Source organism: Excalfactoria chinensis, chromosome 1 (genome assembly GCF_039878825.1).
Source record: "Excalfactoria chinensis isolate bCotChi1 chromosome 1, bCotChi1.hap2, whole genome shotgun sequence".
In the NCBI taxonomy this organism is placed as follows: domain Eukaryota; kingdom Metazoa; phylum Chordata; class Aves; order Galliformes; family Phasianidae; genus Excalfactoria; species Excalfactoria chinensis.
In genome coordinates, this window is record NC_092825.1 from 128,746,647 (window position 1) to 128,771,303 (window position 24,657).

Consider the following 24,657-nt stretch of genomic DNA (forward strand, 5'->3'; position numbering starts at 1 on the left):
GTCACTCAACAGTCCACACGATGATTGGCTGACAAAAATAGTAAATTTTATAGCTTTTAATTCACTGGTCACCTTTATTTGGACTTCTTCAACCAAGCCCAGATATTTGAAAGCATTGTTATGCACTTTACAGATATGCAATAATAATTGATTGCACATAATGTATATATTAAGTGGATGGGCTGACATGCTGGCTGGCATGACAGACTCATCAATCTGCCAGTAGGCAGCAGAGGCTCTCTGCTGGCTGGTGGCTGGCCAATAGCAGATTTGGCCAGCCCATGTGTCCTTCCTTGCTAGGGGCTGAGCCCTCCTGGACTGCAACCTCCCTGCCTCTCTGTCCTCATATCATCCTAGATCATGGTTTTCCTCCTGATTCTAAGACACTTCTATACCGTCTGCTTGATTCTGACTTGTACCAGTCTCAGCTTCACACTCCCATGGGTTTTTTGTTTTCACTTTTCTATCCTGCTTGAACCTGCAGCCCATGTTGCCCACCCCTTATGGGCCCACCTCTTATGGGCTAATAGTGACTGATACAGCTCAGCAGGACCTTCCCTTAGTAAAAACTGAGGCAACAGCATGCACGGGTCCTTTTTGCACATGCAGCTCCATTCTCAGCTCTGAGAAGCCCACTGTCCAACATCATTTAGAGGCAAAGCGTAGGAACCTTTTCAAAAAAAGGCTGGTATTAATATTGGTCTGCAGGTCAAGTTTATGATGGGCACATCAAAAAGGGAGAGCCCCAAGAATTAGAAGCTCTGCAGGTGGGAACCTGTCTGCATGTTTAGCCCAGTACAGGAGGGAGCTGTGGGAAAGGTTCTGATCAGTTCTGGGGAAACCAGCCTTGGTGTCAGGCCTATGGGAGACATGGATGGGGTTCTGGGGGGCAGTGAGAGCTCAGAGCACACCTTCCCTCTCCCTTTCTCTGTTCTCTCCCTTTCATTCATCCCTTTTTTCAGCACTCCTTTTCTGATCAGTTCTTTCTTCCTCTCTTCCTTTGGACTCATGTGATCCTGTTCCATCCTTTCTCCCCTTCATTCCCTTTTATCTTCTCTCCCCACTTTTACTTCCTAACCCTGTTTTCCTGCCATGACACGACAATCACTCTCCCTTGAGTCATCCTTACTTCCCCCCAACGTCCCCTAGCACTCTGACGTCTTTCCCCCTTCCTCCCCCCATCTCTGACGGACACGGTCCTCTCACCCCACACAACCCTCCCCCTTTATAAAGGGATTTTCCTCTTTTTAATCCACCAGCCCACCGTCGCAACCTCACCACAAGGCGCACCGATAGGGGAAGAGCCGCCTTTGCGCTTCACCCCCACCCCCTGCGGGCAGACCCCGGGTGGGGGCACGGCGCCCGGGCTCAGCCCCGACACCGCCCTGGGGATGGACGACCGTGCCCAGGGAACTGCGGGGCAGAGCTGCGCCGGAACCCAGGTGGGGCGGCGGGCGCAGGACAACGGGCTCAGCTCCCCGACGGCGCGGCGGGAGGGAGCGGAGAGGGAGGCGAGGAGGGGGTGCGCAGCCGGGCGGGGCGGGCGGAGCCCCGAGGAGCTCCGCGGTGAGCGGCAGGTAGGGCGGCTCCGTGGGATGGAGCGCGGGGCTCCCGCGGAGCCGTCGAGGCGGCGGGCGGCTGTTGGCGGAGTTGCTGGGAGGCGGCGAGCGCGGAGAGGAGAGGTGAGAGCCGGGAGGGAGGTGCGGGGTAGACTGGGAGGTCGCCCGGGAGGGGTTCCCGGCGTTGGGTCGGGAGCTGGCGTTTGGTGTCGTGAGGCAGCTTTTGCGCTTTCCAGATGAAAAAAATGCTGGGAAATTAAGCCTGTCACTAAGGAGAAAGTGGAGATTTTTAAATACAGGAGGGGGCTGAGGGTGGAAAAAATGCAGCATTCCAAAACATTAAAAGATACCTTTTGCTGTTGTTCTTGTTAGTTCTCCAGAGTTCTCATATTCTGACTAAATAGAGACTTCTGTAACAGACCACATGGCCAAGCTCTTTTCTACTATTCCACGTACCAAGCTATTTCTTGTCTGAAGAGTTCTAACCACAGCAACTCAATGAATTCCTTATTCAGGAACTGATTTATAAGAATTGCATAGCTTTCAGCCACATCATTCACTTTCCATTGTAATCACAGGTTGCAATTGTTGCTTGTTGCTCCACGGGCATTTCAATTGGCGTGTAAACTTAATTTCATTTAAATCTGAAATGCCCATTTAATAAATTCACCACAACAGCCTTTTCAGCAACAATCTGAGTTTTCTTTGTAGATTGGTTCTGAAAAGCATCTTGCTAGTTTTCCTAAAAGCAGACATATTGCATTCTCTCCAGCAGCCTTAATGAAATAGCAATCAAAGAACCAGTCGGGACTCCAACATGCCTTTCCATGTGGAGGGGCTGGTGGCCATAGCTGTGTTTTACCTGGCTATCCTGGCAGTTGGAATATGGGCTGCTTGGAAAACCAAGAACACCGGCAGCGATGGAGATCGCAGCGAAGCTATTATCGTCGGCGGAAGAGACATTGGCTTGCTTGTTGGTGGATTTACAATGACTGGTATGTAAAAGGTCTTTTTTCCTCTTCTTTTTTAGCCCTAACCAGCATATAGCTTGTTAGTTTTCCATCAGAATGAAAGAGAACTATAATCTGCATGCTAAATTATACATTATGGAGGAAATACATTGTTTTCCACTTGCTGCTGAAATTGTTTAGTGAACAAAGTGTAGCACCAAATAAAAACAACAGTTTTTGACAGAATTGGTTCCATATCCACTCCTTTCATGATCATCTGTAGGTCAAACATGTTTGGAATAGAACTATAGGAGTTGTACAGAATAAGAAATCTAGTTTTGAAATAACTGTTGCTGTTGTTAAAGCCACCCAAGTTCATGAGTTATTTTTGCTAAGTCTGAGTAAAGCAAGCAAGGAGGAGGGAGGCAGCATCAGTTCAGAATAAGTCTCTAAAAGAGCAAATCTGAGCTCTCAAGTCCACTGATTTCTGCAACTTACTTTGTGGATTCTTTAACATCCTTTGCAGCAGTTTGACAAAATAATACATTTCTGTGTAAATTAGGATCAGGAGGAAAATAATCAGTGAAGAATAAGTTCACTAATTTTCTTAGCAGTACTATTTGACTCTCAGAGCCAGTCGAACCAGATAAGTTGGATGAGTAAACAAAAGGTTCGCCCAAAATCTCAGCTCAAAGTTAATGTCTGGGATCAGAACAAAAGTACATTACAAAAGAAGTGAATTGGCCTACCGTTTTTATTTAAGAAATATAATACTATTTAAAAAATGCTTCATTGTTTTTTCTTATATTCTAGATTAAGCTCTGGCAAAGTGCTTTCAGTTCCCAAATTGAATTCATCAACTTATGATTTTTGTTTTGTTTTCTCCTGTCTGGTTTCTCAATATGTAGTATAGAGGAGATGCATAAAAATTTGGGCCAGGAATTCTGTGTTGTTCTCCATATCCCTGCAGAGTCATTTTGCTCACTGAGAGGTTGAATATTTAGGTAGCTACTAAAGGATGCTCGTAAATGTCACTGAAGTTTGGATCCAGGTGTATATTCTACTTCTACTAGTTTGCTGTAACATACTGGAGCACATCAGATGATGATGGTACATCGTTTTCTGTGTATCCATCAGCTACTGAAACTTCAGATAGAACCAGATTCTACTCATGACAAGAGCTAGTTTGTCTGTTTTCTGCTAAATTAAATGTTTTCAAGGGCACTGATACCAGAATATTTTGTGGAGATGCTGCTTGCCACAAAGCTGTAATCATTACATTGGAAAAGAGGAGATGAAACAATTTTCTCCACAGAAGTGGCTATGATCAACTGCCTTGCCTGTGGAAGAAGACATAAATATGTTCTCCTTCATCCCATTTTACAGGAATACCTTTCATAAAAGGTAAAGAAGAGATGAGACTTGAATTTGGGCTCCCTTTATTACAGGCAATTTCTATAACTGCCAGAATCCACACCCACACGCGTCCACCCCATTTCATGCCACCTCTGAAGATGACGTAGTATATCATTTCTGTGGTAGAATATCAGACTGATCCCAAAGTCTTTGCTCAGGTAGAACACTCACAGATTTTATACCATACGGGGTATAAATATACCATACAAGCTTTCTCACCTCTGCGTTCCATAAATATTGCAGATATGGTTTGAGACAGCAAGTCAATTCCACTTTCTCTTTGAGGGCACTGCAACTGGAGTGTAGGAGTTGTGTGTACAAGCCTACAGAACCAGGGAATAATTCAGTTTTTGTCTCAGTAAAAGTTGATTGGGATACACTTTTTGTAAAACCAGAACAAAACAATTGCGAGTGAGTGTTAGCTGATCAAAATCCACCGCAACTTCTACAGAATGTTTTCATGGTTTCTAGATTTCACACATCACAACAACATCTTCAGCACTAGATAGCTGTTCAGACATGCCCTTTATATTTTGCAACTTCAGTTGTCTAAATAATAATTAAAAAGCAAAGCCTACCTGTCAAAGCAAAACTAGATTTGTAAAATATCCCTAGAAATGATATTATTTATATGTATGTGAAATACTTTGGGTTATGAGATAAGGCTCAATTCTGTTTTTCTTGCTTGAGACAAATTCTACTGTGTTCCCTGTGTATTAGCTACAAAACTGGCTGTGTTTTCTAGGGCTGCTTGGTGGGGAGGATGGCAGAACTTAGCTTGCAAATTTAAAATCAAGTTGAAAGTGTAAGCTTCATGACTTCGTAGGATAGATTCATGATTCGTGAGTATTTAGTTGAATTTCTAAATTGTTTTTAAAAGCTTTGAAATAAGTGTACACCTTATGAATGATAGGTATGGGCAATTTGGATTGGTACTGTGATCCTGAGCAAACAGTTTTAGTAACTTGTTATTAGGATGCCTAAACATGAAGCCTATTGAAGGTCAAGTGTATCTGCAATTATGAAAAAAAGAGGGCAAATCTTGAATTTTCAATGGACCGCAACAGCACTCCTCTCATAGTGCCACAGTAGGAATGACTTCAATTCATGTATTAATTTTTTGCGAGTACAGATAAAATGTTGAATTACATATAAATATTCCTCAGTATGTGGGGTGACAATTTTAAGAAATGATATCTATGATATATATCCCAGTTTTGGTGGTTGAGATTAAACCTCAAAGGAAATATTTGAAATTACGTAATCGAAATACTTGCAAGCGCATCATTTTTCATTTTATTTGGATGGAGCTTTGTATTGTTTCACAAAAAATAAAATAAATATTTTCAGTATTATCAATACTATCAGTATTCTGATTTTTGTTTTGTGATCCCTGGGTTGGAAGTTTCATTTTGTAGAACACAATGAGCTGATTCAGTGATTTGTGTGTTTAGACAAAGGATCATTTACAAAGAAGTATCAGAAAAAAATCTGTCTTATTAATATACAGTGAGATATATAAAGAATTGTGAAATGTATTTTTATGCTCCTCGTATGAACTAGGAACAAATTGTACTCCATATCCTAAGTATTTGTCTGATTATTTTTAGGGCACTTGCTTTAAATGGACATTTCTATTTGAAGCATTTTTGGGTCCTTCACTTGGAAGGGAAAGAGAGGATTAAAATGGATTACCGCAAGTGTTTCTATAGATTATTAAATTTTATATTCCTTTTGTCTGATCTGGGGGGGAGAAAGAATAAAAAAAAATTAAACTTTAAATTGTGGTTTAAAAAAATGAGGATCAGAAAATTAATATCTAAGGATGAAATCCCTTCCTACCATATCCCATTATTTTCTTTCAAATGTATTTACTGAAGAGAGGGTATCCTTTAACCCCCCAACAAAAAGCTGTGTAATACCTTTCTAAAGCTCTGGGATCCCTTGCAGACTTTCTGGAGCTGTGTATGTACAAAAATTGACCAGCAGCTAATTTTCGAACTCCTGAACAATAAAACAAATAATGAAATTGTAAAAGAGCGCTAAATCCTCCACTCTAGCCTATTCACCAATACCTGTCCATGGGGCATCGTTCTTGTCAGGGGAGGGCAATGGCCCCTACCACATCCCAAAGAATTGAAATGGCCTGGTCACTTCCAGACAAAAATAAGGGAGCTAAACACAGCATTCAAGTTCTCCATGGAGAACAGCCACACCTGGCAACCCCAGGCAAATCAGTGCCAGCCACTGAAGCCTTTTTGTGCCACAGCAGGAGTTCTACTAGTTATCTGTCCTTGCCTATGGGATTTTTCCTACCTGGAAGTGGGTATCATTCATTCAGAATTCATGCTTCTAATTTTTCCAGGGAAACAGACATACAAATACCTTTCTAAATATTTACTCAGCAACTTCTGCTACAGTGTGCAGGTGATCATGACACATTCCGTAAGTATCTACTGCTTGAGAAACAAGAAGCAACACACATCCCAGGTGCACAGGGACTCTGGTAACCAAAGTATTGTATTTTCACCTGCTTCACTACATTTGCATTTTTAAGATGCAAAAAATCCCAAATGTCTGATGATCTTCTATATACATTCTGTATCCCTGGCTCTTTCTGCCAAGAATCAGTGTTCACCCATCTTCCCCATGTGGTTCCACGTGGTCATCACTCATCTCTGTAATGTGCAGTTATTCTCGGTACTGAAAGGTCTACTAATATCAGGGTATATAGTGGCACTCCTTTTGTTGCGGGCACATCCTGTGTACAAGTCCATTTTGATATTTCCAACAACAGAATGGTCCATTATTGTCCTTCAAAATCCAGAATGGGGGACAATTTCAATTCTCAAGTTTCCAGAGATCTTTGATTTCAAAGCCACTGTGTAATTTAACATCATGTTAAAAAATATTGTCCTGTAGTAGTTAAGGTGTATCACATGTAAGTAGAAGAGTAGTCTGCAAGATTGAAGTTGAAATTCTTTAGGAAATGTAATTGTATCTCTATTGTTTGTATCCACCTCCACTTGTTTATTTTATACACAGAACTCTGAATACTCAGCAAGGAAAATAACTTTCTTACAAATGTAAGTTTTTACACAGGAAGCCTAAATTATGCATGTTGTGTAAGAACGCAAAGGCTTTTGAGGCAAATCAAAATGGCTTTGCAAAAACGTACTGACTTGCCTTCCATTCTTCAAACCACAGGCTCAGCTTCATAAAACTCACTCATTATCACAGTATCGCAGTATCACAGTATCGTGCGAGTTGGAAGGGACCTTAGAGATCATCGAGTCCAACTCCCGGGATTCGAGCCCTCTGTGTAGCAGAGCAGCATTTCTGCCACTTACGCCACAGGGGGGATTTGAACCCTGGGCCTCTGGTGTTGCAAGCAGCAACTTATACCACTGCACCACTGGAGGCACACACGTTATACATCTGAGAAGACTGTTCTGCATGGAATCTGCAAACAAAGTGATAAACTTCATTACATAATTCATTATTACAATGATTTTTACAGATTCAATCATAAAAAAAGTCCATGTTTGACATTTTTGGTCAGGCATGCTCAAGGTCCAAAATTCTCAAATGTAGAAACTTTTCTTCAAGGCTGAGAATTCACTGAGGATCTGAGTTCAGTATCTTGGAAATACTGGTGGTTTTTATATAGGTGATAAGAAAGATTAATGATATTAAAACTCTCTTCTAGTATATGTCTGCAGGGAGTGCAAAAATACGGAAGTCAGTTTTTAGAACTTAAGTAGCAGCACTAAGCCATCAAATACCTATATGATGATGATATCTATATGATTTCCCTATTCATGGGGCCAGGGCAGTTGTCAGGTCAGAGCTGCCACCATAATGGTGTGGGGCAGGATTTGGCTGCAGGATGGGTTGAACCAGGCTGCACGTGGCCTGCAGACTGCAAGACGGACATGCCTACATTTAATTCTTGTTGAATTTCAGTACTCTGAGTTTTCTGAACTGGGATGACTTAATCATTATATGGTTATTCTTCCTTGCCTCTACTTTACCTCTCACTTTCATTTGAACAAACAAAGAAAATGACCATGTTTCATGAGTTATTATGTTTCATTCTATGTAAAAAGGGGAACTCAGGCCCCACATTTTCACTGGTTGTACGGAGTCCATCTGGTTTCTCTTTCATATGCTTAAGTTGCAAATTTTTTTTGGATTAGGACTACCTTCTATAAAAGGATGCTATGTCTGGTAATTGTATAATATACAGAGTAGAAAATAGCAGTATTATAAGTGATGACAGTTTTGTTCTTCAGTGTGGAAGATTTTATTCTCTGTGTGCATTAAGGCTTTTTCTGCCTCTTCTTTTTCAGCCACATGGGTTGGAGGAGGTTACATCAATGGGACAGCAGAAGCTGTGTATGTCCCAGGCTATGGTCTAGCTTGGGCTCAGGCACCTATCGGATATTCCCTTAGTCTGGTTTTAGGTAAGCAAGGAAATAAAGGTGATATTCTCTGATTTTGGAGTTCTGATGTATGTCAAGACCATCATCTGAAATGACATTTCTTGGGTTTGATGAAATTACATTGAGAAAAAAAATGTTGCTTTTGTTGTTTTTTAATTTTGGTTGTGTGTTTATTGTAACTGTTTCTGCTAGGTTTTATATATTCAGAGTTTTGTTATGTTTTGTTTTTAAGATCCTATATAATCTGCAAAATATTACCATGTTCTCTGACAGTGTCTAAATCTTGGACTTCAAATGCAGCAAATATCCTTGCAGGTTGGAGAATTGCTTAAACATTAGAAATTTCCACTGAGAGACTAGTTTCTGGATTTCATGCATGAAGTCTGGTGCTGAACCAGCTTGTTGCTGTAAAGTTGAACTAAACTTCTTTTTATATGTAGTACAAAACTCAAAATCATGGTAAAAATGAAAATACTGAATACTTCCAGACCGAGGGTCAGTGTGTAAAATACAGACAGTGCTGTAATTCTAAATGCTCTGTTCTCTAATTCCCAAAATTCAATCATACACCTTCTTCCCTTTCTTTAAAATAACAGCAATGGAAAATATCTTGTCATGTTTCAGTGGCATTAAGCAGCTCCCAATAGAAATATTGCCTTGTGAACGATGATGAATGCCCTATGAAGCTGTCAAATGCATGCTTTCAGGAATTGAACGTATCATGGCCCCTAGGCACATGCTGGTGCAACTGCTTAGAAAGGATATGTTTCCAGAAATGATCCTGTATTTTTCATCTTGTATTAATATGGCTGGTTTGCTAGATATTTTATAATACTTAGCCTCTCGGTCTATTTTGAGCCTTTTCCTTCCATTCCTCCCAGCTAGCCTGTGCTATTCTTTTTTTTTTTTTTTTTTTTTTTTTCCCCTTTTGATTACTTTTCCAGGTTTTCTTGCACCTTTTATTTCTTCTATACAACTCAGTTTCCCCTTAGTAACTATGGCTTGTCCTGGATCTCCTCTGTTCCCAGGCAGAACAATCCCAAACTCTGTGTATTCCTCCCTGTTGTATGCAGGCCAACTCTAGTTCCAACAGTAAATCCCATCCCTGAGAACTCTGAATCCTGTAAGGAAAACAGTAATAGTAGATCTGCCTGCAGATCAGTTGATATCATTATCAGGTCACGAGGGTTATGATCTATCTGTGTCATTAACTGGTCATTAGAATTATAGCCATAAGCATCTTCCAGGTTTGTAGCCATTGTAGAATGCTCCCAAATCAATAGCCCACCAGAGGCTGAGTTAGTTACTCGCCTCATTTCCAGCTATTTATAAAGAAATCCAGACTTCTTCCTTGAACTGATAAACATTGGCCTCTGCAGAGAAAAAGAAAGTCTGTGCTGTGTGACCATACATCTGTCTTCAGAACACCACAAGAAAAGCATTTCTTTATGCATGGTATGTTTATGCAGATTTGGGATGAGGTGTTGTTTGTCCTTTAAATATATATATAAATACAAGAACAGAATAAGAGACGAAATATTATTGCTTCAGGCTGAAAAGATTTAAGATTAATTTAACCTTCCTACTAATTCAATACTCTGCTATATTTTTTCTAATTTTTCAAGTTCTAATGGCTGGAATATCTCCTATTACCTTTGGCAGATGTTTGAATAGCATAATAGATATGCTACCAGTGACTTTTTTTTTTTCCTGCTTTAGTTGCATTTTGTAATGATGATGTAACAAATAGAATTGGTATAGGATACATGAACAACACAAAAACAGAAGAAAATATTCTGGAGGCCTTTGCATTTGAACTACCTATCTAAATACAGTATAACATAAAGGGCATAAATTGTGATTGGTAAGATGGAGCTTTCTGTTCAGGGAACATAATGAATTGAAGACATGTCAGTGATATAAGGCAAGACAGAGATACCTGGAAAATCTTCTGTACATTACAATAAATAGATTCCCTTGTGATGAAGAGCCTGAGGATCTCCATATACTACACAGTTGATTTTATTAGGCTCTCCCTGGTTTTCTAGTCTTTGAGCATAGCTTATGTGTTGCATTTCAGCAGTGTTATTGTGAGAGAGGTCTTCTTGTCTGTAGACATGCTGATGTCAACTACACAGATCTCCGTAGAGTGTCTATTTCATTTTTTCTGAAATTTATCCCTTTTTCTTTTATTTTTTCTTTTTCTTTTTTTCCCCCCAGGCAGAAAGAATTTGGTGATTGTATATTAGAAATAAGTTAGAACTGTGGGGACTTCACAGTTACGTACCGACATAGTACATATGTGAGCCAGGAAGCAGGACTGTGTTACATCAAATCTCCTGAACATGCACAGAAATAAGTGTATGACAAATGTTCAGGGAACCTGACACCTGCAGAGCCCAGAAAAAAACAGACCTATTCTGCAGGTGTAGTAAGGTTAATTTAAGCATACATTCTAAATCTGAGCTGTCCTGAAAGGATCAGTTTTGCTGAGTGCACACTATACCTTATGTGAACCCATATTTCTGATCCAGAATCCCAGACATTTTATATCTAGTGCAGCTCTATGTGAAAAATAAGACCTATACTCATGCTGGGTTCTATTCTATGTACAAACAGACTTAGGTACAAAAGACATTGTCTAAGGCTGATCCAAATTTAGAAAAACTCTGACATCATCCATAGTGGAAGATCAAATAAACTGAACCAAAAAAAATAAAATTCAAAGGGATTTTCCATTAGTGTGCTGTAGGCATAAATGATGTGATTTTGCTTACATAACTCTATGGTTAGATGTAAAAGTAGAGTTCCTAGCAAACATTTTACTCATATTAATTTCTTCAAAAGAAATAAAATACAGTCATACTGATATTTTTGTACCTTTAGTTGACAATCAGTGTTTTACCCCATAATGTCAATGCATTACTCCACTACAGTTGGTGTCTTGTGCTACTTTCCTTTGTAGGTGGTTTGTTTTTTGCGAAACCTATGCGATCCAAAGGCTATGTGACAATGCTAGACCCTTTTCAGCAGCTTTATGGAAAAAGGATGGGAGGGCTCCTGTTTATTCCAGCTTTAATGGGAGAAATGTTTTGGGCCGCTGCCATCTTCTCTGCCTTAGGTAAGGAATTATCATTTTGAAAATTAACTTGAAATAGGTGCAAGGGATTGAGAAAATCAGAAATGCATTAAAAAATGGCTTCAAATATTAGCCATCCTAGCCAAACCGTCCAGAGTGTGACAATTGTCTCAGACCTATGGTAACCAGTAGTTGTACACAACAATGGTACCTTTTTGATTATTTTGGTAATGGAAAGACATTTCTAGATGTTTTAAAAGAAATTCAGACTTCTTCCTTGAACTGATACATTTGAAAATATATCCTTAAGTGGTTCCTTGTCAAAACAGCATGGAAAGATTGAGCCATGAATTTCCTGTAACAAGGTGATGAGAGTGATTGCAAGTATCCCTTTTATGTCACAGCTGCCCCAGTTTCTCTTTTACACCACTGAGACCACAAGGGACAGTCAGAATTTCCCTGAATTATATGAAATGTCATTGTCAATGCATCTGAACAAAATAATCCTTTACATAAAGAAGGCCTAAATAAACAGTTTTCCATAGCACGAGTAATAGGGGTAAAACAAGGTTCAGATAAATGCATTTAAGTATTATTCAAGACACGGCTTTCTTCTTGACAAAATAAAGAAAATATTTAGGATTCAAGAAAGGATGCAGAGAATTAGTGGAGCTCTGACTCAATAGAAAATCACCCAGTTACTCATCCAGTCCTGAAGAATAAGTCTGTTTCCAAGGTTTTCAATTATATTTCAGTTTGGAATTTAGCAATCCCTTCAAGAACCAAGAAAGTGCTTGAGCTGAAGCACCAGTAGTTGGCTTTTTACCAGCTAATCATACTCATAGTGAACATGCATGTGGTAATGCTTTCTAGCACAGCTATTTTAAACAGAAAATAAACTTTGAAGGTACTCTCCAACTGTGCTCTGATGAACTGCAAAGCAATGGGGAGCTTGTTTACCACAATTTCATCACAAAACCCTTAAAGGACTAAGAACAAACTACATGCTGAGGTGATAGGAGTTGAATAGCTTGAAGAACTCTCTGAGTATTTAGAATATACTTTCTTTTTGATTGAGGACAAGCTAAATGGGATATTTCAAAGCAAATGGTGTGAATGCCTTTCTTGTAGCTTCATATTAACCACTGATGGTGAAAGACTTTAAACATCACAGAGAGTTTTGGTTTTAACTGTTCTGTGAATAGAAACACTTATATTACAACTCCTGATTTGCACACCTATATTCACAAATGCATTCTTCATTTGTTGATCTTCCTCATGATTCCTGGCTTGGCAGGGCTGCAGAAGGGAAAGACAGGACTTCCATCTTGTACAGGATTTTTGAGCCTGTAATCCTGAAATACCAGAATGTTGGGGGCTCACTGTACAACAAAAAGCTACCTGTCAGCTCTCTGCAACTTTTAGGTACCATGTTATTCTGGGCGGTACTGCCAAATACTTTCCACCCATGTGTTCAAGAATATCTACCTGCCATACCTGCAAGGACTAAAAGTTATTCTCATATATTTCATCCAAATTTTCCAAACTGAAAGGAGATGAATTTTTAAAACAATGTGTTAAAAGTCTACAGTCATTTAAAATTGCTAGTGTGTCTATGGGAAGTATGGAAATACCTTGCTAGCTGTTGGAAGCACAACACAGAATGCAATCAATTTGGGATGTTTCTAGAGTGCTCTGATAATTTTATGACCAGTTAAAGGAGATGATGAAGAGAGATGCTCTTCTGAGCCTAATACATGCAACCAAGGAAGAATTAATTAGGGATGTAAAAGCCAGAGGCAACCTTGGCTGTAGAGTTCAGAAGATGATAGAGTTTAGAGGCCTGAGAGGAAGGAACACGGCAAAAAGCAGGACTACAGCAGCAGATTCCAGGAGAGTAGAGTTTGATGTCGTCTGGGATCTGCTTGGAGGAAACCTTTGGAAGATGACAGTGAGACACAAACTAAAGTAATGTGTAGGTCAACCAAGCCTTTTGATGCCATCTCCTATAATATGTGCACAGACAAACTAATTGGGCAGGGGGGAAGATGAAAACTGCGCAACCTGCTGGGCACAGAGGGCTTTGACCACAGTGTGGAGTATAGCTGGTGGCCAGTTGTCCACCATAGTACTCTGGGGGTCAGTACTGAGTCCTATGCTGTGTAATAACTTCATTAATGACTTGGACAATGGGATCCAGTTCCTTCTCACTGTGTGACATACACTAACATACTGTTGTTTTTGTGGTGTTTTTTTTCCATAGGTGCCACGATAAGTGTGATCATTGACATTAATATCAATATTTCAGTCATTATTTCTGCCCTGATTGCAACTCTGTACACTCTTGTGGGCGGGCTTTATTCCGTGGCCTACACTGATGTAGTTCAATTGTTCTGCATCTTCCTTGGGCTGGTAAGTTGGCTTTTTTCTTCTGCTTATCTTACTCCACAGCTGCTGTTCTGAACAGCTTTTCTTGTATTCCCGCATTTTTCCACTTTCTTGAAAATTTTGCCTTGAGCTTTATGACAAGTGACAAATGCAGAGACCTATTGCCCAGCTGAAATTCTGGTGCTGTGTCTTCTCTGAAAGTGAGGAGAAGGAACATCTCCACTCACAGACAAATGGGTTTAAAGGGTCTGTATTTGCATCAGTATACAACCCATGCTTTGGCAATACTGCTGACAGGAGGCACAATTCCTGGCTTTTTTCCTACCAGTCTGATAGTGCACTCTTTTACTTTTCATTCTGAGTGTGTATCTAATTCAGAACAGGACTTTAGAATACTGACTATCTGTCCATAGGACTGTAGTAGCAAAGGCACTGGAAGGAGGCATCAGATGCAGAGAGCAGTCAGTAAAGCAGCCCAGAAACACTGGAACTGGACCTGTACATCCAGTATGATCAAGTTTCTCCTTTCTGTAGATGTCACCTATGCAGCTTAGTTAACCTTCTGCTCTAAATCATCATCTGGGTTTTTCCTCCATTTCCTTTCAGTGACCTTGGAGACTGGGAGACTCAAAAAATGACCATGCCATTTGAATATGGTGTTATGATTCAGTTATCAATTATATGAGAGTGGGTAGCCTTTCCCCTGCTTACTGCTATTCATTAATTCTACTCAGAAAAACATCAGTGCAACAGGGGTCAGATCACAAGGGTGCAGTCAAAGAAGCTGCTTGTTTTTGCTTGCCAGTGCTAGTAATAGATTGTCACAGGTGTGCAGAGAACTGAGACAGGCTGAAATAGAAGGGGTGACTCAAGGTGTTGGAGCTGAATGACACCTTGCGGACCTCTGTTTTCACCAGAGTTCTCATGCAGCCCTAGGGAAACTGCTTCTGTCAGAGCTTGCACAGATGGCTACTAGCTAACCGCGTGTGAGTCCTCACTCTGTGGTGTCCTACTGTGAGGCCTGCAACCTTATTTGCAGAAGTGCTAAGCATTCCCGTTTGTAACTGACTTCATGGGAATTGTGCTAAATACTCTGAAAAAGCAAATACAAGTTCCAGCTGGCCACCTCCAATGAGAAGTTACTCCAGAACAACTTCTCTCACACTTCTTTTCTTCATCTGCACAGTGGGGTAAATGCTGTCTCCTTCCCTAAGGTGCATGTTAGCATTTGTGAACCATTCAGTTTCCACAGATGGTGTGCATTACAGAAATTCCCCAAATAAAGTAAATCACTCGTGCACTACTGCAGACCCTCATTTTATGGGAATAACAACATGATCCCATGATTCAAGTGGGCATGAACAGGGAGGGGAAGACAAACAAAGGCTGTATAGAGGTCCTTTAAGTGGTTGGATCTGTAGTTTTAATAGTGTTCTTTAATCCAGGTTGAGCTTTTTATGTAATTTCCCTTTTAAAGTAAATAGTTACGCTGTCATGTAGAAAGAACTGTATTGATAACCTTAGGAGTCATGAGAATCTTCAGAGAACACTTAAACAGTCATGCTTTAAGTGAGGGATTTTAGATGAGATAGGATACTTTCACAGCAGGTGTCACAGCAGAAGATGTGACAGGCTCGGTGTTCCAGCTTCCTCTCTAGACTTTGGAGCAGTTTGTGTACCCACAGGCACAGAGTATTACTGCCCACTACTCTTAATGTCTCTTCCTTACCAGAGACATGGTACTTGTTCTAATCACTACTGCTCCCTGCGCTGGCTCTTCATTTTGGACACAGTCATGCCTCATGTCTTCAAAAACCCTATTCCAGTCTAGTCAACCATGAACTTGCCTGGCTTTTCCCTTCCAACCCCAGATAGTCTCCTTCCTTCCCTCTTCTCCTCTATCCACAGTTTCAGTTCTCAGCTCCAGCCTCTGTCTTTATTTTGCCCAGTCATTCTTTGCCTGTCTCTGTTCTCTGTCCCCAATATCTGTATCTTCATCACAGCTGTATTATTAATCCTTCATTCTGAACTCTTTGCTGTCATATAGGAGTACTTTTTGTTTTTTTCTGGTTTCCAATCCCATCAGTTCCAGAGCCTTCTAATACCTCTTACTTCTTCCCTGAACTTGTACTCACAGCATAAGGCCCCAAAATCTGTTTCACTTCCACAAGCCATTGTTTTATTTTTGCTCCATTCAAAATAGTGAGTTTCCTACTCCAATTATTAACAGCTCAGAGTGGACAATAGGAGAGAATTTGAGACTGTATCCATGTTAGCAAGTCGTACAGTGCCAAGGTAAAAAATACAAGATCATCTGTTCTGTTTGATTGTCAGTACTGTCCTGGCATTGTTTTGGCCCATGTCAGCCAGTACTTTCCCAGATAATTCCCAGGATCAGGTCAAGGCTATTCTATTTGACAGGAAAAGGAAGTCTAGATGTATGGATATAAGTTAGGACTTGTCTGTGATCTGCAGAGCCAGAGAAAATATCTAGACTTGTTCTGTTTACTAATATAGTGGTAGTCCTTGGGATCACAAAGAGCTATATCACTGTCAGGAGCTGGAATAGATTACAAAAGCTAGTAATATATTTGCAATTGAGTCCCTGTTAAATTCTGGGCTGTGTTTTGAAGGCTATAGATGGACCTTTAGAAATTTTCCCCACTTAAAATCACACCTGAGTATGTGCAAACTACAGCTCTTCATAAACTCATCACTTTGACATGTTTGAGATTTCCAGAAAAGCCTAAGCAAACGCTGAAAAGGGAAATTCTCTTCCCAGGTGCTTAAATTGGAAAAGTTTAATATGTAACTGAGAATCCATACTTGATAAACAACTTCATAAGCAACTTGCTGTAAAACATAGCAATTATTCATGTCTTCTACACACACTGATGCAATAATCGTGCAACAAAGTAGAGGAAGATGTTTGAAGTTTCACCTCCTTGCACCTTTGTGCACTTAAATGTGATCATTTGGGCTTTGGTAATCTGCGTATTTTTGTCTAACACTGAAGGCTCCAGGGTGCTGTACTTGCAGTTGTCTGTTCCCTAGATTACTAAGCTTGGTTTTCTTCTTAGGAAGTGCCAGGTTTCTCCTCATAGAGTTAATGAGTTGAAAAATGAACTGGAAAACAAACACACAAAAAGAGTGTTGGTGAAGAAAACCCATCCTCTGGCAGAAACTGTTTCACAGTTGATTTTTTTGGCTCAGATAAAAAACATAGAGAGGGAAAACAGCCAAGAGCTCGGAGTAAAATTGTTCTCAAGGTAGAAAAGTGCTGTAACACACTGGGTATTGTGATACACTGGAGTATTCTGGAGCAACAGATGATCCAGCAGCATCTCCCTCTTGCCATGATACAGTTTCATAGAATCACAGAATCATAGAATGGCTTAGGTTGGAAGAGACCTTAAAGATCATTGAGTTCCAACCCCTGCTGTGGGCAGGGCTACCCCCCCACCAACTCAGGCTGCCCAGGGCCCCATCTAACCTGGCCTTGATCACCTTCAGAGATGGGGCACCACAGCTTCTCTGGGCAGTGGTGTCAGTCTCACAGCCCTTTTTTCCCATCAGAAGCATAAATTTTATGTTTTGTTGATTTAGAAATAAATTCCCAAGCTTTCAGGTTTGATGCCTTGTTCCTGTATACTCACAAATCCTGTTGCTTTTGCATTGCAGGTTTATATGTAGATGTTTCTCTACAGTGTAGTCCAAGAAAGGATGTAAAGACTATGTGTGGAGTTAAGGGAAAATATAGTGAATGTGTATAAATATGTTTCTCCTCCGGGTGGTATAACTTCCACTGATAAATTTTGTCCTCACCCTCATGCTGTCCAGGAAAAAGGTAAAATATCCAGTGTTCTCTGGAGTTTGGAGATATTCTGGCATTTGTTTTGGCTATTCTGCAAGTCAGCTTGTCATTTGTTCTGCAACATACAAGAAGAGAAACAGACCAATGCTCATAAACTATTATTCTTTTATTACAGTGGATCAGTGTACCCTTTGCATTGTCCAATCCTGCAGTGACAGACATTGGTTACACAGCTGTGCACAAGGTGCACCAAGAGCCTTGGCTCGGAACTATTGGCTCGCTTAACATTTACACCTGGCTGGACAATTTCCTTTTACTGGTAAGTTATGGCTTGTATTAAGGACTGAAGCACCTTAGCGCTCCCACTGTGTTATTGTAACAGCTAGAAAAAGCAGAGTGTAGTTTAGAGTTTCCAGAAACAAGAGAACTTGTATCTTCTTGGTTCTTGTTAAATATGTAGATCACTCTTAAAGTAATGCATCCTATTTATTTCTGTGGAAACTGCAACAGATACGAAGAGCACAATAACACTATTTGATAGAACAAATTCTCAGCTACAAACACTCTTTTTCAACACAGTCACCAGTATCAGCTATACATTTTCACTGGCTGTGAACAAGAGCTTGCCTAAAAATCTGCACCGGTGGAGCTGACTCACTGTCACTATCGTCACTGCTGAAACACACCACCCACAGCATCACTGCTCATATCCATGGTTTGTTCTCTGTAAATAAAACCATTGATGAATGTCAGTGGGTGCCATGTATTCCACGTGGAGGAATTCGGTGACATGCTTTTGCTTCATACACACTTCCATGTCAGATGCCATTGTGTTAGGTGCCCCTCTGTAGCCATCTGTCACACAGCAACAACATGTAACAGGATATTGGTGGAAAGATTCAGTCTCTACTGACATACCACCTACGTCCACCTCTGATATAATGGGCTGACATCATAACGTTACTTTCTGTAGCCCTTGTATTTCTGAACATTTGAATGATTTCAGAGAAGTATCAGTAGAATACTGTAACACAGCTGTCAGTATCAGCATTGCCAGGAACACTGTTTAAATATTGTCAGACTGAAAGATTTGCCTTATGCTAAAATTAATTAAAAGTGTGTGTCTAACACTTAAGTGATGTCATTCTTGGCAAAGAAAGGCAATAAATACATTTTACAAATGATTAAACATGCCTTAGGTGTAGGTGATATAGAAAGAGCTTTGCAGAGATGGATGGAGGAATTCATCCATGCCAGAATGAACTGAGGGGTTTCATTATTTAATGCTCATTTATTACACATGGGATTGGTGGTTATTAAGTGCTTTCCATTAGGAGGTCTAGCAACACATGCTAACATTTTCCATTCTCAGGGTCCCTGAGCAACTTTATAACACTTTTATTATCATATTCTAGTTTGGGATTTCTTTCTCTCTGTTTTTTTATCCTAAATAATCTCAGCCAAAAATCCTCAGAGTTTTCTGACAATAGAGCTAATAAAATTGCTTAGAGATTCTTAGAGAATCAAAGTATGACACTAGCTCACGTGGCTGAATTCTGTGCCATATGTCTAAAGGTTTAATTTCTGCTGATGAACAGAGGAAAGCTCTGATGCTGCCAAATTGTAACACATTTCCTTTTCATCATGTTTGTTTCATTACATTTCAAGAAATGTACATGTGCTTGGAAAGCTTTGTTAAAATAACGGTATTAAGGCTGCAAAGGAAAGCACTCATAAATAGTATGCCAAAATCTGAGTTGCTTGAGAAGAATTCATTTGGTCTCTTGTGTGCATGAAGCATATATGGAACACCTGTATACACACTCTTAGGACTAAACACCTCCTGCCTCATTTAGCATGTTAAACTGGACTGTGCACTTTTAGTGAGCAGTTTGCTTTGTTTTATTTCCACTGTACTTAGCCATAGGCACTTATTTACTTAGTGAAGCCTACTCAAATCCTGCTCTGAAGAGAGGATTTTAGCACGTTTTTTTCAGCTTTTGATAATAGCCTTTTGTGTTATATTTTGTGGGTGTAATTTTAAGTCTCATCTTCACTGTTTCATCCACAAAACAAGAGAAGGGTTGCCACCATTAAAAAGTAAAAAAAATAAAAATAAAAATAAAAATCAAAAATCAAAGCAACAACCAAAAAAAACCACATTCTCTTACTACTTTGTCCATAATTTATATTGGTATCGTAATCAGTTAAGACAATGGGAGGATCATTTTTCATGTTCTCACGTTGGATACATACAGAATTTGCTGCTTGTTTAGATAATTATATGCATTCATAGAAGGAGATAAAATCTTACTTTCCAATTCTAATTAATGTAATTCTGTGGGGAAGAGGATGCTGGAGGCCAAATTCCACAAATATGAGTTATGTGAATAGTATTCTGTATCTTTTTGTAAGGCTTTGTCAAATATTCACGGAGCTCCCAATGCCTTAGGATTACAGAGACTACATAGCATTGGTTCTAGCTGTACAGAGAGTAACTTCTCTGAAAGAGTGGGATTAAAGTGGGTTTACAAAGATCTAACATTGCTTGTGAGAATGGAAGCTACAGCTGTTACTAACTGACTGATAAGCAGTAAATGAAAGAGCAACAGTGATGCTTCTGTGTGTTCTCTAGATAATAGCAAAGAAATCCGGTGTCAGCTCCCAGTAATGGAACACTGTTTATTGTGTTTGCAGACATTTGGGGGGATCCCATGGCAAGCATATTTCCAGCGAGTTCTTTCCTCATCTTCTGCCACATATGCTCAAGTTTTGTCATTTCTGGCTGCTTTTGGCTGCATCGTGATGGCTATTCCTGCAGTACTCATCGGCGCAATTGGAGCATCCACCGGTAAATCATTAAAAAATGAGTAATACAATAAATGTGTGAAAATCTTAGACAAGTGACATCATTAATCAACCCGTGACTTTATCAGCTGGAGGCTGCACTGAAAAATAATTTTATGGCATGTTTTTCCCAAGGGAGGTTGCTCCACTGGTGTGGTTCGGCAACAAATGACAGATAAGCTCCACTACATTACTCTCTCACTCCCCACCCTCAAAAGAACAGGGGCAGAAAATGAAAGGGAAAAAAATATATGGTTTGAGACAAGAGCAGAAAGATCACCCACCAGCTACCATAACAGACAGAATGAACTCAGTACTGGGAGATTAGTGTGATGTATTGCCTACTGATAGTAGACTAGAGCAGTGAGAACTAAAAGCAAGCTACGGTCATCTACTAATGTTACTAATGTTAATGAGTGACTAACAGTGTCACTCACAACACACTTTTGTCTATATTTCAGCCTGGAACCAGACTGAATATGGTTTTCCTGACCCCATTGCTAATAAAGAAGCGGATATGATTTTACCAATTGTGCTCCAGTATCTTTGCCCAGTCTACATCTCCTTCTTTGGCCTCGGTGCTGTATCTGCTGCTGTCATGTCATCAGCTGACTCTTCAATTTTATCAGCAAGTTCTATGTTTGCTCGGAACATTTACCAGCTCTCATTTCGGCAAAATGTGAGATTATATTTCCATTTTTACTTTTAGAGAAAATTTAAGCAAGAGACTTTTACTAGATAAAGCATAGGCTGCCATTTCAAAGTAAACATCTACTCCATGCCTGTGACTAGAAGAAGTACAACATTTCTTTGCTAACAATGTATTGAGTAATTTGAAAGTCAAAATTATTCATGGTTGTTACTGATGACATAGTTGAAAAAGATGATGGAAGGTAGATTTCAAGTGTTTCCATGGCATTGCAGTTTATACTAAATATCTCCTAATTATTGTTGCAACCACAAGTTTTACTTAAATTCTTAATGAAATGAGGCATCATTCTAACTTACTGGTTTACTAGGAAATCATGTGGCACTCAAGAAAGGTAAAGAATGGGCTCATAAGTCATAATTTTTCTTAGGAAATGGAGAAGAAAAGAAATGGACACGGAAAGTTTTTTTTCTGGTTGATCTATATTGTGTTTATTTTCAAAAGTTATTTCTACAACTTGTTCTTTCTCTGACATTATCAAATGTTTCCATATGCACAAAGGTTAATGACTTTTTGAATGGCAACCATAGCAATGTCATGCAAAATTCCCTTTTACAATGTCATGCCTTAAACGGACTGTGTTCATAAACGAAGGCATACACATACTACCGTAACACTGCACTTTTTTGTTTTGCAGGCCTCAGACAGGGAAATCGTATGGGTCATGAGAATCACTGTTTTTCTCTTTGGAGCATCAGCAACAGCAATGGCACTGCTGGCATCATCAGTGTACGGCCTCTGGTACCTCAGCTCTGACCTTGTTTACATCATCATATTCCCTCAGCTCTTGTGCGTGCTATTTATTAAAGGAACCAATACCTACGGTGCCATTGCAGGATACTTATTTGGCCTTGTTCTCAGAATAACTGGAGGAGAACCATACCTCTACCTTCAGCCCTTGATCTACTATCCTGGCTGCTATCCTGATGAAAATAATATCTACGTCCAGCGATTCCCATTTAAAACACTTGCAATGCTTACTTCCTTCATTACTAACATTATAGTCTCCTACTTAGCCAAATACTTATTTGAGAGTGGGACTTTGCCACCAAAGCTGGATTTCCTTGATGCTGTGGTTGCGAGGTACAGTAGAGAACATATGGACAAGGCAACACTTGTAAAAAGTGACAATATTGTATTAAACGAACTTGCACCTGTGAATCCGCGACACAGTCTAACTTTGAGCTCAACTTTCACAAACAAGGAAGCCTTTAATTATGTTGATTCAAGTCCAGATCTGTCCAACACTGAAGATAATTAAAAAGCGTGGCACCCACAGACAAAGCAATGCAAAACACAATATTCTACGAAGAATAGTAAGAGGCATTTTATGGAAAGAAAAGCAAAATTTAGGAATGAAATGCCACTGCACAATCTCTAATTGCTTCTACAAGCAGGAGCATCCATGGGCAGAACTCTTTCCTGTTATTATCCAACATGTTGAATTAGATCACAGAGTGTTTCCCAAAAGATGCACTCAGATCCCGTTCTTTCCATCCACAACTGTAAACTATGTAATTAAAAAGTATATATTCGCAATTGAAAATATAAGTAGCAGAAAAGTGCAACAGCTATTTAGGTAGGACATTATATGAAGAGATTATAATACAGTCACTCTGAAGTACTACCAGCCAACATTTTATTGGCATTAAGTGAAAGTACATTGTCACAGCTGTAAGTGATTTATTTCTAAAGATCTAAATTCTTGCACAAAGGCAGATGAATAACTTCCCTAGGTTTTTGTTCTGGAATTTTTCCTTCTCATAAATTATTCCAAAGAATACAAATCTAGTATTTTATTATTATTTGTATAAGACAGCAAAATGTGCAGAATTATTCGTAGATGTGTGGAACATCTTATACTCTTAAAAGAAGTTCAAATGAAATCAGCAGTTAAAGTAATGGTATGCCTAATGCAAGATGTCCTTTAAGCAAAATATATTACTATAGATTTTCTTGTTTCCTGTGCTTAGTGGCTGTCACCAAGGGAGGAGGATAAAAAATTTAAAGCAATAATTGGAGTTGAGAAACTCAACTTGTGGGAAAAAAAAAAAAAAAAGTCTGAACTTTGTAAGTAAAAAGAACTTTGCAGTGTTGTGGAAGGAAGTCTTATCTTGATTTATCATAAAAAATGTCTGACACCAAGCAACCATAGCAATGGAAGAAATACTGAAACATTGGAGACTCAAGAAGGCTGCTTTAAAAAAAATACAAATGGGGAAAATACCCAGATTTCACTTACTAAGAAAATATATTCTCAAAGACAACAAAAAGTCTTTTGGTTTGGACATACTGAGATTACTCTGGAAAAAAAAAAGAGTAGATTTTCCATGGAAAATTACATTTTCTCAAAAATTTGATTTCCCATGAGTAAAGAGGCTTGGTGAAGAGCTTTGCAGGCCTGAATTTACCTCCAGAAGCAGCAGCAGCTTGGAGGAAACCTGAAAGTTGAACCCTCAAGTGTAGCAAAATGCATAGCAGTGACTTCAGCTAAGTGCTGGATTCCTTCACTGACAGCCACTCTCATGGGCCAGCATGGTGCCTGTGGGGCACCAGCAGCATTCGGACACAAATGAGACTACTCATACATGATAATGCTGGCTAGAAGCAAAGCAGGGAAGATTAAGCCTCATCTAACTACGGCCTGGCCAGCAGAGAGCATTCAATTTGGTTTCTGTTTGCCCACAGCCAAGATGATTATGTCTGTCCTCATTGGTACGTGCCTTTCACAGTGGGAGATCTAATAGCTAGATTTCTATACTACTAAGAGTTATGCTCCAGTAATTCTTTTTAATATCTACATGTCACAGAACATTCAGCTGAAATACAGATACTCTCCTGTTGCTGATCACTGGTGAAAATTACTTCTTTAAATTTACAGCAGGAGTAACTATGCTGGAGGATATGAAGTGTAAGAGTAGGTTTTGCTGCTAAAGGAAGAAGCCATCAACTTGTACATTCAGTGTTAACATAAACTTTCACAAGGTTGAATTCTTAGATATGTTTTTGCTCCTTTTGTGGAGTTTTAATGGCATATATATATATATACTGTATGTAGATAAAATTAATTTTAGAGATGTTATTTTTTTTTCTCCATACACTGCATTAGAAATAATACTACATCTGAGTTCCTGATAGGCATTTGAACTGCATACTGCGAACTACTCCACAAACAGGCATTGAGTGTGCACTGGGTGGAGGGAATCAAAATCAGGATCTGCACCAAAATCTGAAAAGAGTCAATACAGCAAATAAAAGAAGAGAAAGTTCTGTCGAGTGAGGGAATGATCTGTTGATGAACTGACTTCAGAGTGCTGAGGACCTTGCAAACTGGACACGAGCCCACCATAATCTTTCCTTGAACCATGGAAAAGAGAGGTGGAAGGGGATCATATGGAAGAGAGAGAAGGGAGAATGGAGCCTCTGCTGAATTGTTATCCATGTCTGTCC

The 24,657-nt window shown here is 39.6% G+C and overlaps 1 protein-coding gene across 3 annotated transcripts; it reads left to right on the top strand.

Annotated features, from left to right (window-relative positions):
* The first annotated feature begins 1,254 nt into the window (after positions 1-1,254).
* SLC5A7 (solute carrier family 5 member 7) lies at positions 1,255-23,401 on the top strand. 3 transcript variants are annotated; one of them, XM_072326622.1, is made up of 9 exons: positions 1,255-1,442; positions 2,332-2,554; positions 8,278-8,391; positions 11,336-11,491; positions 13,713-13,861; positions 17,827-17,970; positions 20,349-20,502; positions 20,960-21,177; positions 21,845-23,401. In XM_072326622.1, the coding sequence occupies exons 2-9, from the start codon at positions 2,377-2,379 to the stop codon at positions 22,466-22,468; spliced, it is 1,737 nt and encodes a 578-aa protein (XP_072182723.1). In that variant the 5' UTR covers positions 1,255-1,442; positions 2,332-2,376; the 3' UTR covers positions 22,469-23,401. The 3 variants fall into 3 exon arrangements, with proteins under 3 accessions (XP_072182723.1, XP_072182725.1, XP_072182724.1); XM_072326624.1 differs by having other exon boundaries at positions 1,304-1,442; positions 2,335-2,554; XM_072326623.1 differs by lacking the exon at positions 1,255-1,442 and adding an exon at positions 1,547-1,682.
* The last annotated feature ends 1,256 nt before the right edge of the window (positions 23,402-24,657 follow it).

Bases quoted from the DNA above. Each gene is read 5' to 3' on its own strand.
- SLC5A7 (XM_072326622.1), top strand. From the start codon at position 2,377: ATGCCTTTCCATGTGGAGGGGCTGGTGGCCATAGCTGTGTTTTACCTG. The intron at 2,555-8,277 runs GTATGTAAAAGG...CTTCTTTTTCAG, and splicing joins TGGTGGATTTACAATGACTG to CCACATGGGTTGGAGGAGGT. The intron at 17,971-20,348 runs GTAAGTTATGGC...TTGTGTTTGCAG, and splicing joins TGGACAATTTCCTTTTACTG to ACATTTGGGGGGATCCCATG.